The sequence below is a fragment of the Propithecus coquereli genome, unplaced genomic scaffold (genome assembly GCF_000956105.1).
Source record: "Propithecus coquereli isolate 6110/MARCELLA unplaced genomic scaffold, Pcoq_1.0 Scaffold242, whole genome shotgun sequence".
Taxonomy (NCBI): Eukaryota; Metazoa; Chordata; class Mammalia; order Primates; family Indriidae; genus Propithecus; species Propithecus coquereli.
The window spans coordinates 2,324,802-2,339,820 of NW_012147975.1; the positions used below are offsets into that span (position 1 = coordinate 2,324,802).

General features: G+C 41.2%; 1 protein-coding gene across 1 annotated transcript in view; it reads left to right on the forward strand.

The window, feature by feature from the left end:
* The window catches only part of KDM3B (lysine (K)-specific demethylase 3B), a 49,162-nt gene that overhangs the window by 30,750 nt on the left and 3,393 nt on the right, over positions 1-15,019 (forward strand). Inside the window, exons 10-21 of the mRNA XM_012646406.1 lie at positions 2,030-2,137; positions 3,549-3,676; positions 4,687-4,966; positions 5,695-5,951; positions 8,697-8,963; positions 10,018-10,189; positions 10,584-10,674; positions 10,815-10,945; positions 11,600-11,719; positions 12,735-12,874; positions 13,144-13,320; positions 14,174-14,308. Coding sequence (XP_012501860.1) covers positions 2,030-2,137; positions 3,549-3,676; positions 4,687-4,966; positions 5,695-5,951; positions 8,697-8,963; positions 10,018-10,189; positions 10,584-10,674; positions 10,815-10,945; positions 11,600-11,719; positions 12,735-12,874; positions 13,144-13,320; positions 14,174-14,308 — 2,006 coding nt within the window. The remainder of the gene's footprint in view (positions 1-2,029; positions 2,138-3,548; positions 3,677-4,686; positions 4,967-5,694; positions 5,952-8,696; positions 8,964-10,017; positions 10,190-10,583; positions 10,675-10,814; positions 10,946-11,599; positions 11,720-12,734; positions 12,875-13,143; positions 13,321-14,173; positions 14,309-15,019) is intronic.

Consider the following 15,019-nt stretch of genomic DNA (forward strand, 5'->3'; position numbering starts at 1 on the left):
AAAGCTACTATGCACCAGGCATGAAACTAGGTATTTTTGTTAAAATAAATAAAGCGACAGTAATCAAGGCTCTTCAGTAATGGAACAGAAGAGAGAGTCTAGAAGTAAACCCATACATATATAGTGTGGGTTTTTAAAATTTTTTTACAAAATCGCTAAGGTAGTTCAATGGGGAAAGGATAGTTTTTCAACAAATGATACTGGAACAATTGTAAATCCATATTTGAAGAAAAAAATGAACCTCTGTCTTTACTTCACACTATATACAAAATACTAATTAATGTAAGTTAATATTTTCTTTAGTATTTTATGTTTCATAAACAAAAAAACTGAAACTTTAAAACTTATAGAAAAAAACAGAAAATCTTTATGTCCTTGCACTAGATACATATTTCTTAGATAGGATACAAAAAGCAAAAGAAAAACAAATTAAACAAAGTAATATCTTTTTTTTTTTTTTAGACAGAGTCTCACTCTGTTGCCCAGGCTAGACATCATAGCTCATTCACTGCAACCTCAAACTCCGGGCTTAAGTGATCCTCATGCCTTAGCCTCCCAAATAGCTGGGACTACGTAAGTGTGTACCACCACGCCCAGCTAATTTTAAAAATTTTTTTCTAGAGACAGAGTCTTGTTGTTCCCCAGGCTGGTCTCCCTCCAACTCCTGGCCTCAAAGTGATCCACCCACCTCGGCCTCCCAAAGTGTTAGGATTAGAGGCGTGAGCCACCACGCCCAACCTGATATCAAATTTTAAAATTTTGCTCCTTAACTATGATCATGCCACTGAAATCCAGCCTGGGCAACAGAGGGAGACCCCATCTCTAAAAAAAAAAAAATTAGCTCTTCAAAATACACTGTTGAAAGAATGAAAAGCTACAGACTGGGAGAAAAGATTTGTCAATCACACATTTGCTAAAGGACTTGTATTCATAATACATAAAACCTCTTGTGACTCAATAACAAGAAGCTGTAGCAAACCAGTTTTAAAATGGGCAGAAGGTTTGAACAGATATTTCATCAAAAAAGATAGATCAATGGCTGATAAGCACATGAAAAAAATAATCACTGGGCCTGGTGCAGTTCATGCCTGTAAGCCCAGGCTTGGGAGGCTGAGGCAGGAGAATTACTTGAGGCCAAGAGTTTGAGAACAGCCTGGGCAATATATTAATGACAAGACCCTGTCTCTACTGAAAAAAATAAATATGTATTATCATTATTCATTAGGAAATGCAAATTAAAACCATAATGAGAAACCATTATGTTGACTAGAATGGCTAAAATTTTTAAGAACTAACAGTACCAAGTGTTTGGTAGGAATGCAGATTAGTACTATCACTTTGGAAAACATTAAGGTCATTTCTTATAAAGTTAAAATTTGCTGTATGACCTGGCATCCCACTGCTAGGTATTTAGAGAAATGAAAACATGTCTACTCAAAGACTTGTACATGAATGTTTATAGCAGCTTTATTCATAATAGTGAAAAATTAGAAACAATTCAAATGGCCATCAGCTGATGAATAGATAATCTAATTGTGATATCTCCATAACCATGGAATACTACTACTCATCTATAAAAAGGGAATGAATTACTGATATCTCAAAAGCGTTCTGCTAAGTGAAAGAAACCCATCACAAATGACTACACTCTATTTCCTTACATTATATGAAATTCTAAAAAAAGCAAAATTTTAGCATTAAAAAGTTGATCACTGGTGGCCAGGGGTTGAGGGAAGGGTATTGACCCAAGAAAACTTTTGGAAGATTGGATGGAAATGTTCTATATAATGATAGTGGTAGTGTTCATACAATTGAATACGTTTGTCTAAACTCATTGAGGTGAACACTTTAAATTGTTGAATTATTATATGTAAATTATACCTCAGTAAAGCAGATTTTTAAAAAGTTGGCTGTTTTCTTGTTTGGCCATGAGAAAATTGGCCTTCAGGTTTCTGAAACTTCAGCTCACTGAGAGGGATCCACCTTGTGACCCTTATAAAATAAGGAAAATTATTCATTTCTGTTTCAGAGACAGAGGAAATGGGTGATGAAGAGGTTTTCTCCTGGTTGAAGTGTGCAAAGGGACAGTCCCATGAACCAGAGAATCTCATGCCCACACAGATCATCCCTGGCACAGGTAAAGAAATTCCTTTTTTAGAGTTGATGAAAAAAATGTTTTTAGTTGAGATATTCACATACAATAAAATTTTTTTTACAGCCTGGGCAACATAACGAGACCTATAAAAAGAAATTTTAAAAGTTAGCCGGGTGTTGTGCTCACCTATAGTCCCAGCTACTCAAGAGGCTGAGGCAGAAGGATCCCTTGAGCCCAAGGTTTCGAGGCTGCAGTGAGCTATGATTGTGGCATAGGACTCCAGGCAGGGTGACAGCAAGACCCTGTGTCTTTAAAAAAAAAAAATTGAAATGGTTTATCTTATCCTGTTATTTTTCTTTTAAGCCTCACCAGATTTCTCTGAAAATTTGGATCTTTACATGCATATTAGAGTGCATGTGGCCACTGCACACTCCTGCTCCTCCTTTCTGGTCAGAGTAGCTGGTCATGTTTCCAGATACCATTTCACATTCCTGTGGTTGGCTGGACCAGAATGGAAAAGCCAGTCTCTAGCCTTCCAGAAAGATCTCTGGTTTTAGGCTTGTAACAATCCAGCTGAAGGTAATCCAACCTCTTGAAACCATGATGAAGGCAGCTAGCTTAACAACAGGAACAAATGGTCATGTTTGTGTCAGAATCCCAGCTTACTTCACTGATTCCTCCAGAAGTTTCTGTATGCCTAGCCTCTGTACTTTGATTAACATACATACATTAAAGATGGTGAATCTGCAGAACTACTGCATATATTCTCCTCCACTTAAGGAAGCTTTGGAACCTGTCTCCACAAAGCAAAAAATAAAAAATTAGCCAGGCAAGGCGACATGCACCTGTAGTCCTAGCTAAGGAGGCTGAGGCAGGGGCTCACCTGAGCCCAGGAGTTCCAGGTTTCAATGCGCTGTGATCGCGCCACACCTCTCCCGAGGGCTTCCTGAGTGTAGTGGTAGGGTGCCTGCTCCCTGCTGGTCAAAGTATAGTTAAATGTTTACCCGTATAAAGTTTACATTGATCTGTTGTTTTTTTTTTTTTTTTTTACCTTTTTTTGCTATAACTTATAGTGTAAAGTATATGATTCAAAATGTTAACACTTGAACATTAAGGAATCTACCCCTAGAGTTTCTCCTGGTGCATACCTTGCTCTTGTTTCTAGAGAAGGGAGAGTATACAGCTTAGTGGTTAAGAGTGCACAGAACTCTAGGGCCCAGATATACCTGGTTAAAGTCAGTACTGTCATTTACCAACTTTATGTACTTGAGCAAATCACCTAACTTGTCCAAGTCTCAGTGTTGTTCATCAAAAATTGAGGATAAAAGCAGCTACCTCATTGCCATGTGGTAAGGATTGAGGGAGATGATGTGAAGAAGGTTCTTAGCACAGTACGTGGCATGTACAAGTGCTGTGATGTTAACTGTTACCATTATCTTTTCTTTTCTCCTAGCTCTTTACAATATTGGAGACATGGTACATGCTGCCCGGGGCAAGTGGGGAATTAAAGCAAACTGCCCTTGTATTAGTCGACAGAATAAATCTGTGTTGAGACCTGCTGTCACCAATGGGATGTCACAGGTAAAATGGTGTGTGTGGGTATAACTGAGTGAAGCTTAAATTATTGCTACCAGGAAATGCCGCATTTTCAACTCTGTTGTCCTGAGCTACTATGGGATTCCTGGGGAATTAAGGGATGGGGAAGCCTTTTAGAGAGAGCCCAGAAAAACTTATTCAAGGGATTTTAATTTTTCCTGACTGGTATGGTTTCTCTTCATTCACCTTTAAGCCAATTCAGGCTTGGTTGATAAATGGCACAAAGAGATTCTTTGCATCTTGTCAAGATGTATACCTCAGAGTTGACAGAAATATGAAGATTGGCCTGCTAAGTTAGGTTCAGAGGCAGTGGTTTTCTCTCATTGCTCTGTCAGGGGCCGACGTCATTCTGGTTTTATAGTCACTATTTTGAATAATCAGTTGTTTTTTGGTTTTTGTTTTGTTTTTAAAGCCCGTAACCAACTGCTTACATTTCAAGGCCCTTCTAGGAATGCTGCTAACACATGGTTGATGATAAGAGGCACAGGGGTTAATGCTGAGGAATCTGGAGATGATATTTCCAGTAGTTGACATATAAAGTATGCAAATACTCTAGATAGAGCAAATCATTTGGAAAAATCAGTAATGAAATAATAAACATTTATTGAGCATTTATGTGTGCCAGAACTATGCTAAGCCCTTTGCATACACTATTTTATTTAATTTTGAGACCTCTTGACCTCTATGAGGTCAAATTTTAATCACCAATTTGCCATTGCAGAAATTGTATCAAGCATGCTAAATCTTTATTTTAGATTATAAACTTCAAGTTTTGCTCACTGCTCTTTCCGTAGAACCAAGCATGGTTTCTGGCATGTTGTAGGACTCAATAAATATATGTTTAATTAAATAATGGATAAAATAGCAATTTACAAGACAGTTTCAGATTATTCTTCCCAGACCTATTTAGTGTCTGAAGCCATTAGTAGTTGCGGTTTTTTTTTTTCCCCTACCCAAGGACAGTACCCTAACCATGTTGGCCTTCTGTGTTTTAGCTTCCTAGCATAAACCCTAGTGCCTCTTCTGGAAATGAAACTACCTTCTCAGGTGGAGGAGGAACTGCAACGGTAACAACTCCAGAGCCTGACCATGTTCCCAAAGCTGACAGCACTGACATCAGATCTGAAGAGCCTCTGAAAGCAGACAGTTCAGCATCAAATAGCAATAGTGAGCAAAAAGCCATTAGACCTCCTTGCCCTGACACGGCCCAACCCTCCTCTGCCCTGCACTGGTTGGCCGATTTAGCAACTCAGAAGGCTAAAGAAGAAACAAAAGGTGAGATGAATACAAGCCTACCTGTGGTGGAACTCATGAGTTATTCTGGGATTCTTTGAACTCACACATTACCATCCACATTTACGAAACATGCCACTTGCTTTCTCTGGCTGATCACATAAAATGAGGGAATCTCTTTCAACTTCTTTCTAGAAGTGGAGCTTTTTTAAAAAGCACATGCCTGGGCCCTGACCTAGACCTCCTTAGTCAGAATTAATACAAAGTTTCCAACAAGCTTCTCAGATGGTTCTGTTACGTAGCCTGGGTCGAGAGCTGAACTTAGTGCAGTAGTTTTCAATGGGCACAAGAACCCTCTAGGGAATTGTTAAAAATGCAGATTTGTATACCCCACCCAGAACTATTAAATCAGAATCTCTTGGGGTGAAACCAACAATCTCCATTTTTAACAAGCACTTCAGGTGATTTCAGTACGAGCGTTCTGGAGGCCCACTTGAAGCACTGTCTTAGAAAGTGAGGGAGACAAAAGATGGATGGGAATAAAAGGGTGTTTGAAATCCAGATCTGGAAAAGAAAGGAAAAAGTAGGAGAGCTGCTCCTTGGCCTGTATTCATAGCTTGGCAGGCTTCACCCAGACAAACCGTACACAGTTTGGGGGGCAGGGGAAAGGAGAGTCTTTCCTCCTTCCCACTTGGCTGATGTTTAGGAGTCAGTTGTCTGCGGGGTATTCCTTATCGTGCCTAATGCTATTCCCGGTTATGTTCTTACAGAAGCAGGGTCCCTGAGGTCGGTGCTCAGTAAAGAGTCTCATTCACCCTTTGGGCTGGACTCGTTCAACTCCACTGCAAAGGTCTCTCCGTTGACTCCAAAGCTTTTTAACAGTCTGTTACTGGGTCCCACTGCCTCCAACAACAAAACCGAAGGCTCTAGCCTTCGAGACCTCCTTCACTCCGGGCCCGGAAAGCTTCCTCAAACCCCCTTGGACACAGGCATACCCTTCCCCCCGGTCTTCTCTACATCCTCAGCAGTAAGTGTCCTCTCTACAACTCTAGCCTTTGCTGCTTGTCCACGAAAGAACCATCAGACACCTGATAACTGTGTTAGAGGGTATATGGTGATTTGTGTTCTCTACATTGTCTGTCAAGCTGACAAGATCTCTCTTTACATTAAGTTTTGGGAATGTTTGAGATCCTTTTAAATACTGAACCTTTTTTAGCATGTTAGGAAGTCATTAAAAATTGAGACATTGAAATTTTTCAGTCATCAGCAGAAAAGTTAACTACCTTGATCACTTGATTTTCTTGGTAATAGCAGACATAAACAAATTTTTTTGCCTAGTCAATACATTCATATTGTATTCTCTTGGATATATAATAGACGTCTAAAACCTTGAACACATCTAAGACTGAACTGATCTTCTGCCCACAAGCCTGCGCCTCCTTAGTTTTCCTCTCTTGGTCAGTGGCATCTCCGTCCTTCCAGTTGCTCATGTCAGAAATCTTCGAATCATTTGGAACATCTGTCTTACATTTCATATCTGATTTGTCAGCAAATCCTTTCAATTTGATCTTCAAAATGTATCCAGTATTCACCCATTTCTCGTCACTTCCTCTCTGGTCTGAGCCAACATCCTCTCTCGTCTAAAGTTTTGCAGTAAATTATTTACAGGTCCCCTTTACACTCTATAGTCTATTTTCAACACAGGAGCTAGAGTGAGCCTTTTGAAATATTAGTCAAATCATGTCACTTCTGCCTAAAATTCTCCAAGGCTTCCTCTTTCTTTCATAACCGAAGCAGAGTCCTTACAGTGCTTACAGATGAGCAGAGTCCACAGCCTGGACTAGGAGGCTCCAGCCTTGTCTGTTCCTCTTCCCTTCACCTCTGTGACTGCAACTGCCACCCTCCCTCTTATTCAGTCTGCTGCAGCCACACCCTCCTTCTTGCTGTTCCTTGAACATGGCCAGGCATGCTCCCTCCTCAAGGCCTTTGCACTTGTTATTTCCTCCACCTAGAATTTCTTTCCCATTTAACCATGTGGCTTGCTTCATCATCAGCTTCCTCTCCTCCCTCCTGAAATGTCACCCTCAGTAAGCCTGTCTTTGTACATCACCCTTTTAAAAAGTCCATCACACTCCCATCCTCCACACTGTTTTCCCTGCTTTATTTTTTTTATAGCACTTAACTACTATCTGACCTACTATGTTTTATTTTCTGTCTTTTGCTTCTTCTAAAGGCATTTTTACTGTTTTATTCACCAGTATATTTCTGGTACCGCAGTGTTGGATCCATAGTCATGTTTAGTAAGCATTTATTGAATGAATGAATTCACAAGGTATAAAATTTAAAAAACACAAAAGGGTTTACAGTGAAAAGTCTCCTTCCCACCCTTATCTCCCAGCCATTCATTTCCCATTCTGGAAGTCACCATTGTTTCTTGAGTGTTAATTCAGCGACATTATCACATGTATATAGTTTCTTCCCCTCCTCTTTTTACACAAATGTTCTACACCTTGCTTTTCTATTTTTTATATTACGCAAACCAATAAATACATTTCTCATTCTATGTTATGATTAATGGCTGAAATTTGATGAACTACAGGTGTTTGAGCCCTGTACAATTTGAGTTATTTGTTTCCCTTTTGGATAGGTAACTTTAAAAAAAGCAAACAAGGCTAGGTCCTGTGGCTCACACCTATGATCCCAATGCTGTGGGAGGCCAAGGCAGGAGGATTGCTTGAGGCCAGGGGCTCAAGACCAGCCTAGGCAACATAGCAGGACCCCATCTCTACAAAAAAATTTTAAAAATTAGCTGGGCGTGGTGGCATGTGCCTGTAGTCCCAGCTACTTGGGAGGCTGAGGTGGGAGGATCACTTAATCCCAGGGGTTTGAAGTTGTAGTGAGCTATGATCATGCCACTGCACTCCTGCACTCTTGCATTCCAGCCTGGGTGACAGAGTGAGACACTGTCTCCAAAAAAAAGCAAACAAAACAATTATTTTGGGCTCTATTTTATTTGTACTTGTTCATACTCCCAGTTCTTTAATTTTCCCAAGATGTTATATGATTATACACTTGATGGCAATAGTGATTAATGATATTTTAAGCATAAAATTATGAAGTTTATAAGAGCTCCCCACCTTTCAGTTCTGTGACCTTAGGTGTGTCGCTTTCATCTCTAGGCCTGAGCTTTTCCATCAGCTGAAACAGATGATAGATTCACAGTGGGGTGGTAGTGAGGGAAGAATTGGAGAGTAGAAGACTGTTTTCAGAACATACTGGTTCCTCTTGGACACTCTGCTACACCCTTTATTGGTGTACTCCCTGGTAGAAAACCACTGCCTTGATAAGTCATTTCAGTTACCTAATTGAAGTGTTATATCCCTTGGACATGCTGGCTAGAAAAAATTTAGAACTCCCAAACTAAATGATCTTTTTTACTCAATTACAGCATTTTATGATTTCTGCAGTCTATGTGCATATGCTTAGTACAGGGCTGAGTGCCAAAGGTATTTCTTAGGTCTCAAATCTCTTAAAGCAGAAAGGGTCTTTCTGTACTTTTCTTTGATAAATGTAAGGCAAATATATGAAGGATAGAAGAATTTAAGATATTGACTTATTAGCCGCCCCCCTCTAATTATAAAAGATATTCTAATAACTTTCGTGGGATTAATGAGATAGGTCAGAACTCCATGAGAATAAACTGAGACAGTTTTGAGAATGCTCTTCTCATGGTGCCTCAGTCAAGCTTACCTGAAGGGTTTGTGTCTGGCAGGGAGTGAAGAGCAAGACCAGCCTACCCAACTTTCTTGACCACATCATTGCCTCAGTGGTAGAAAATAAGAAAACCTCAGATGCTTCAAAGCGGGCCTGCAACTTAACTGATACCCAAAAGGAAGTGAAGGAGATGGTGATGGGGTTAAATGTGCTAGACCCCCATACTTCTCACTCCTGGCTCTGTGATGGGAGGCTTCTGTGTCTCCATGACCCCAGCAACAAAAACAATTGGAAGATCTTCCGGGAGTGTTGGAAGCAAGGTCAGGTAAGCAAAAATGAGTAGCTCCCAGAGCAGGATAATTCCAGGTGTCTCTGGGAGATCTTTTGCCAGGGATATTTAGACATGGTAAGTTTGTTGCAATAGCCTTGCTACTTTGAGTTGTCTTGGGTTTTTAAAATCAAGGAGATTCCTAAAAATACACTGTGCATTCTTTTATTTCTAAGCTGTATAGTTCTGTGTTCTTAACAGGGCAGCTGAAATTCCTGTTAGGTGTTTTCTGGCATTGATGACACCTTTGGTGGAAAATCCTTAAGTGTGATATGGGGTGAGGTGAGGGCATGGGTGGAAGTAGGTGGTACTTTTCTAGGTAAATGTTTTAAAACAGCAGGGTGCAGTGGCTCACACCTGTAATCCTGGCACTCTGGGAGGCCGAGGTCAGAGGATCACTTGAGCTCAGGAGTTCAAGACCAGCCTGAGCAAGAGCGAGACCCCGTGTCTACTAAAAATATAAAAATTAGCCAAGCATCGTGGTGTGCACCTGTAGTCCCAGCTACTCGGGAGGCTGAGGTAAGAAGATTGCTTGAGTCCAGGAGTTTGGGGTTGCAGTGAGCTACGATGTAACCACTGTACTCTACCCAGGGTGACAGAGCAAGACTGTCTGGGGAGAAAAAAAAAAATTTTTAAGCCACAGAAATTTGTGTGATAGTATGACCACACTGCCTGGTTTTTATACTTTAGCAGGTGCTTGAGGAAGGGGAAGCTTATGGAATTGTCTGGTTTTATAGATTTCAACGTGAGGAAGTGCTCTGAAAGTTGCATTTGTCAGTTTTTGTCCTCTCACCTCAGAACAGTGGTAGATACTGGTGCAACAAATGATTTCTATGGCATGCCCCCCATGGTAAGGATCAAATATAATGTAGTAGAAGTAGCTTCCGTTCACTTTAGCTGACAGACTGAAATCTGTAGGCTATAAAACTAGGAAGGAACAATAGAGCTTCATGGAGAAGAGGCCCTTCCCAGGAAACCCTCCTCTGTCTATTAGCCCTGGAGCTAAAAGTATTCCTAGTTGGCTCTGATTGGGATATTTTTGTTTCCACAGCCAGTGCTGGTTTCAGGGGTACATAAAAAGCTCAAGTCTGAACTCTGGAAGCCAGAAGCCTTTAGCCAGGAATTTGGAGACCAGGATGTGGACTTGGTGAACTGCAGGAACTGTGCTATAATTTCTGATGTGAAAGTTCGGGATTTTTGGGATGGTTTCGAGATTATATGCAGTAAGTAGCTTTGATATCTAGTTCAGTAATGGCAGACTGGGAAATAAGCATCCGTACGCCCAGCCTTGCCCCTGGAATAACACATATCCTCTTAGTGAAAGGAACATTCTATCCTGGTGCTGACCAGGTAGCTTGCTTGGCAATCACATGGCTCCTAGCGCACACCTAGGCTTAAATGTGATACCATGGGGTGTGTGGAGCACTTTCACTCTGAGGAAGGGGGATAGAATCCCTGTGAGATGGGAAAATCTGGCATGTACAAAGCCTACCTAGTTCATTATGGGGGTTTACAATCTGAAATAAGAGGTTAGTGTCCGAAAACTTTTAGTCACTGCTGAAAAGTGGACAGCAGCCAACCCAGCAGATGTTTGTGGGAGTGCCATCTCTCTTCCAGAGCGACTGAGATCAGAAGATGGGCAGCCAATGGTGCTCAAACTCAAGGACTGGCCTCCTGGAGAAGATTTTCGAGACATGATGCCAACGAGGTTAGTGACCTACAGTGGTGTAATCTTCAGAGACTTGTGCTTGACTGAAGCCATCACAAAGTAATTATAGAAAAGTGAACTTCATCTCTTTGCTTTCTTTATCTATAACAAGCTAAGTCATCTTTCCTGCCTTATTGTAGGTTTGAAGATCTGATGGAGAACCTTCCTCTGCCAGAATATACCAAACGAGATGGCAGGCTCAATCTGGCTTCTAGGCTACCCAGCTACTTTGTAAGGCCCGATCTGGGCCCCAAGATGTACAACGCCTATGGTATGAGGGAGGGGGGACAGAATTGCTTTTGGGGGACTGTTGTTATTTCGCCTATCGAGGGAGGTCTGTGGTCAGGGTCATGTGTAGAGATGATTGAGAACAGGAGGCAGGTGCTGAAGAAGTGAATAGTATCCAGGATGGTTTGGAATATGTTTGCTTTTGTCATATTGATTTGTGTAACATCCATTTGAGCCCAGTCCATAAACTTGTATGTCTCCAGTAGGGAGAAAGTTTCCTCTCAAACATTCTACCCAAGGAGACGTATTTTCAGTTCTAAGAGACTTGATAAAATAATAGTGAAGAAGGCTACGCAGCCAGCGCTTTGTGAAAGCCAGTAGTGACCTAAGTCCCTGTGAAAGCTCAGCTTTGTTGGAATGTGCCTAATGCCCGTATCTGTTTTGCTTTTCATGGGGAGATCATTTTTGAGAGTGGATTGGTTCCATGACCAAAGCTAATAGATATTGTCAACCAAGTGAGAAATCGGTCTTAAACGATATGAAAGAGATGAGAGTGATTTCTTGATACACAGATACACTTCACTCTCCCAATGTTATTCACATAAGAACATCGTTGAGCATGTCCTCAGTTGTAGGATCTCTGTGGGATCTTCAGAATGGTGCCCCTTCACTTTGCATATTTTCCTTTCTCCTTTAGGCTTGATAACAGCAGAAGATAGAAGAGTTGGCACAACAAATCTCCACTTAGATGTGTCTGATGCTGTTAATGTGATGGTGTACGTTGGGATCCCCATCGGGGAGGGTGCTCATGATGAAGGTATGATTTCTAGAACCTACTGCTTCAGGATGGTGAGGTTTGACCTCAGTAGAATTGGGTGTTTTCCTCCTCACTCGGGGCCAAGGCTTTTTCTTTTTTCCTCCTTTTTTTATTCCCCCAGTGGCTTTTTCTTACGTTTCTGCCAGGCCTGATGCATAGTGGGTGCACAGTGGATGTTGCTAGACGAAGGGAGCTTCTAACAGAAAAGAGTGCTGCTTATGTGTCTTTATCAGAGCCATTCTCTTTCTGGGAGTGCTGCCTTTTCCACTGAGTGTGTAGCCTCACAACGAGGAATGAAGAAGGAAGGGCAAACTGGTCCAACCTGGCCTATCAGCCAAGTCAGCTGTGGGGTGACAGATGATAAAGCACAGAAGTAAAGTATAAAAGTAATATTTTGCTGTATTTGTTCTCACTGCCATCTCAGTGTTAATATGTATTCATTATGGAAGTTTCAGAAAAATTTTTAAAAAAGAAAATAAGTAATTCAAAATTCAGGGATAACCGTGCTAATAATGTTAAATATATTTTCTGTTATACATTCCCTTTTGATGCTGCACACCTGTGGGCCCTTCCGTTATGTTGTCTTTTAGGGGATTATAATAGACAAGCATAAGAAGCCAACTCTCTTCACTTGCCAGAGAAGCTTTGTGGGCTTAAATCCTAAAGTTCAAAGAGGTCTTGAGAAAATAAATAGTCTCCATCTACTTTCAGCAGGAAATAACCTGCAAGTTAAACATAAGATATGACTACACAGTTTGAATAAGAAATTTGTTTTAAAGGAAAACTATACCTCCAAAATTGCTGAATCTCTGTTAAGTAAGGAAAGTTTCGTGTTGCTCTTTCTGTGTGTAGGGAACTTAGACCCAATATGAATTTTGATTCTTTGATTCTGCATTATATATTCCAGAGAGATGGAGATGAATGAAGACTATATTTGTTTGAATTAGACACTTTGCTTCACTCAGAAGTACTGAAATGGCTGACTACATTGAAAGTGTCATTCTGCTCTTTTCAGAGGTACTTAAGACAATTGACGAGGGAGATGCTGATGAGGTGACAAAGCAGAGGATTCATGATGGAAAAGAGAAGCCAGGTGCTTTATGGCACATCTATGCAGCCAAGGATGCAGAGAAGATCCGGGAGCTACTCCGGAAGGTATGCACCTGGTGGGCTGTGCTCTCAGGTCACAGATCAAGGGTTGGAGGCCAAGACAGCCTGCCTAGGGTTTCTTATGTGGAGTGCCTTGTCATTAAAGACCTGTTGGCCATATAGAAAAGCCCAGAAGGCCTGAATCCACACCTAGAGGATGCTGAATAGAATAAAGCAGAAACTTTGGCCCATCGGGGATATTGCTGCAGCAAGTGGGATTTATGCTGTTAATAATTTTTAAATTTTTCATCTTTGGATTTTGATGATGGCTTCAGGTTGGAGAAGAGCAAGGCCAAGAGAATCCCCCTGATCATGACCCAATTCATGACCAAAGTTGGTACCTGGACCAGACCCTCCGTAAGCGGCTCTATGAGGAGTATGGCGTGCAAGGCTGGGCCATTGTACAGTTCCTGGGCGATGCCGTCTTCATACCTGCTGGAGCCCCACACCAGGTGGGTGCCTGCTGCGGGGCTGGGTTCAACAGCTCCATGGGCTTCCTTATTTCTGCTTTTCTTGCTAATCTGGCAAGAGATATAAATGGTTGGATTATATTTATTACTCTTAAACTACAACTCATTTTTTGCTTTCTAATTTTCTTCCTTATAATTTTAATGCTCATTTTTAAATTTTCAAACAATGCAGATTATTAAAGTGACAAGTCCCAGCTCAGCTACCTGTGCTGTACCACACCCTTCTTAACAATCTCCTTATCCCACCTTCCCAATCTAGTTTCCTACCTACTTATTAAAAATTTGATGTATATTTTTCCAGACCATTTTCTGTGCCAATATTTGTGTTTTTTGTATTGTTTTAGGAGGTTTTTTGTTTTGGGGGGGGTTATTTGAGACAGGGTCTCGCTCTGTCACCCAGGCTGGAATGAAGTGTCATGATCATAGCTCCCTATAACCTCAAACTCCTGGGCTCAAATAATCCTCCTGCCTCAGCCTCCAGGGTAACTGGGACTACAGATGCACACCACCATGCCTGGATAATTTTTCTAATTTTTGTAGAGATGGGGGTCTCTCTATGTTGCCCAGGCTGGTCCTGACCCCCTGGCCTCAAGTGATACTCCTGCCTTGGCTTTCCAAAGTGCTGGGATTATAGGCATGAGCTACCATGCCCAGCCAAATACTAACGTTTTTATTTACAAATTTGCACCTCAAGTTTTTCTGTGTTGTTATTATAAAAATGGAATACTATAAGTATTTCTAAAGTGTTTTTTTTTTAACTATATTATGGACATTTTCCATGTATTATTGAATCTTTATTATCTGATGTTTCCCTTCTATACTTTTTGCCTCCCAGGTTCACAATCTGTACAGTTGCATAAAAGTAGCAGAAGACTTTGTATCTCCAGAACATGTAAAGCACTGTTTCCGCCTGACTCAGGAATTCAGGCATCTCTCTAACACTCATACAAATCATGAGGATAAACTGCAGGTAAATAACTCCTTCACCCCACTCTGTTCTTCTTCTTGCATATTCACATGCAAACAGAAAGCGCTTTCTCCTTTCTGAGGGTATTTTCTGGAGGTTCTAACTGAGAAGGGAAATGACTCAGGAAACTTTGTCGGGGGATATAGATATGCTTCCTTTCAGGAAGCATTTAATCAGTCCTCTTCAGATTTGTTTAGAGAATACTCATCTTTTAACCTGACCATTTCCAGTGTGACAATCCTCAGTTTCTACATCCCTGGGAGATACAGTGTTTTTAGTGTTAGTAACTGACCCCGCCCCCGGGCAGGTGGGACAGCTCTATGGCATTGGGTTCTGAGCATGTTTCAGAGAAGAGGTATTGCCCTGAAGCTGCTTCTCACAGCAAATTTCTATGCAGACTCAATTTCTTAGAGCTCTACTACGAATTGTAGTCCACGACCCTAAGAACTGCATTCACAGAGCTGAGGATTGTTTTCCCCTTGAAGAGCAGAATTGGACATCAGATTAGGTTTCCTCTGCTCTTGAAATGGATTGGAAATTTAAGGGCAGAATTTCATTATTAATATACACTGGGGCACTTTAGTCGAATTAAAAAGAACAAAGAATAAGGAAGCAAGATTGGCCGGGCACAGTGGCTCACACCTGTAATCCTAGCACTCTGGGAGGCCGAGGCGGGTGGATTGTTTGAGCTCAGGAGTTCGAGACCAGCCTGAG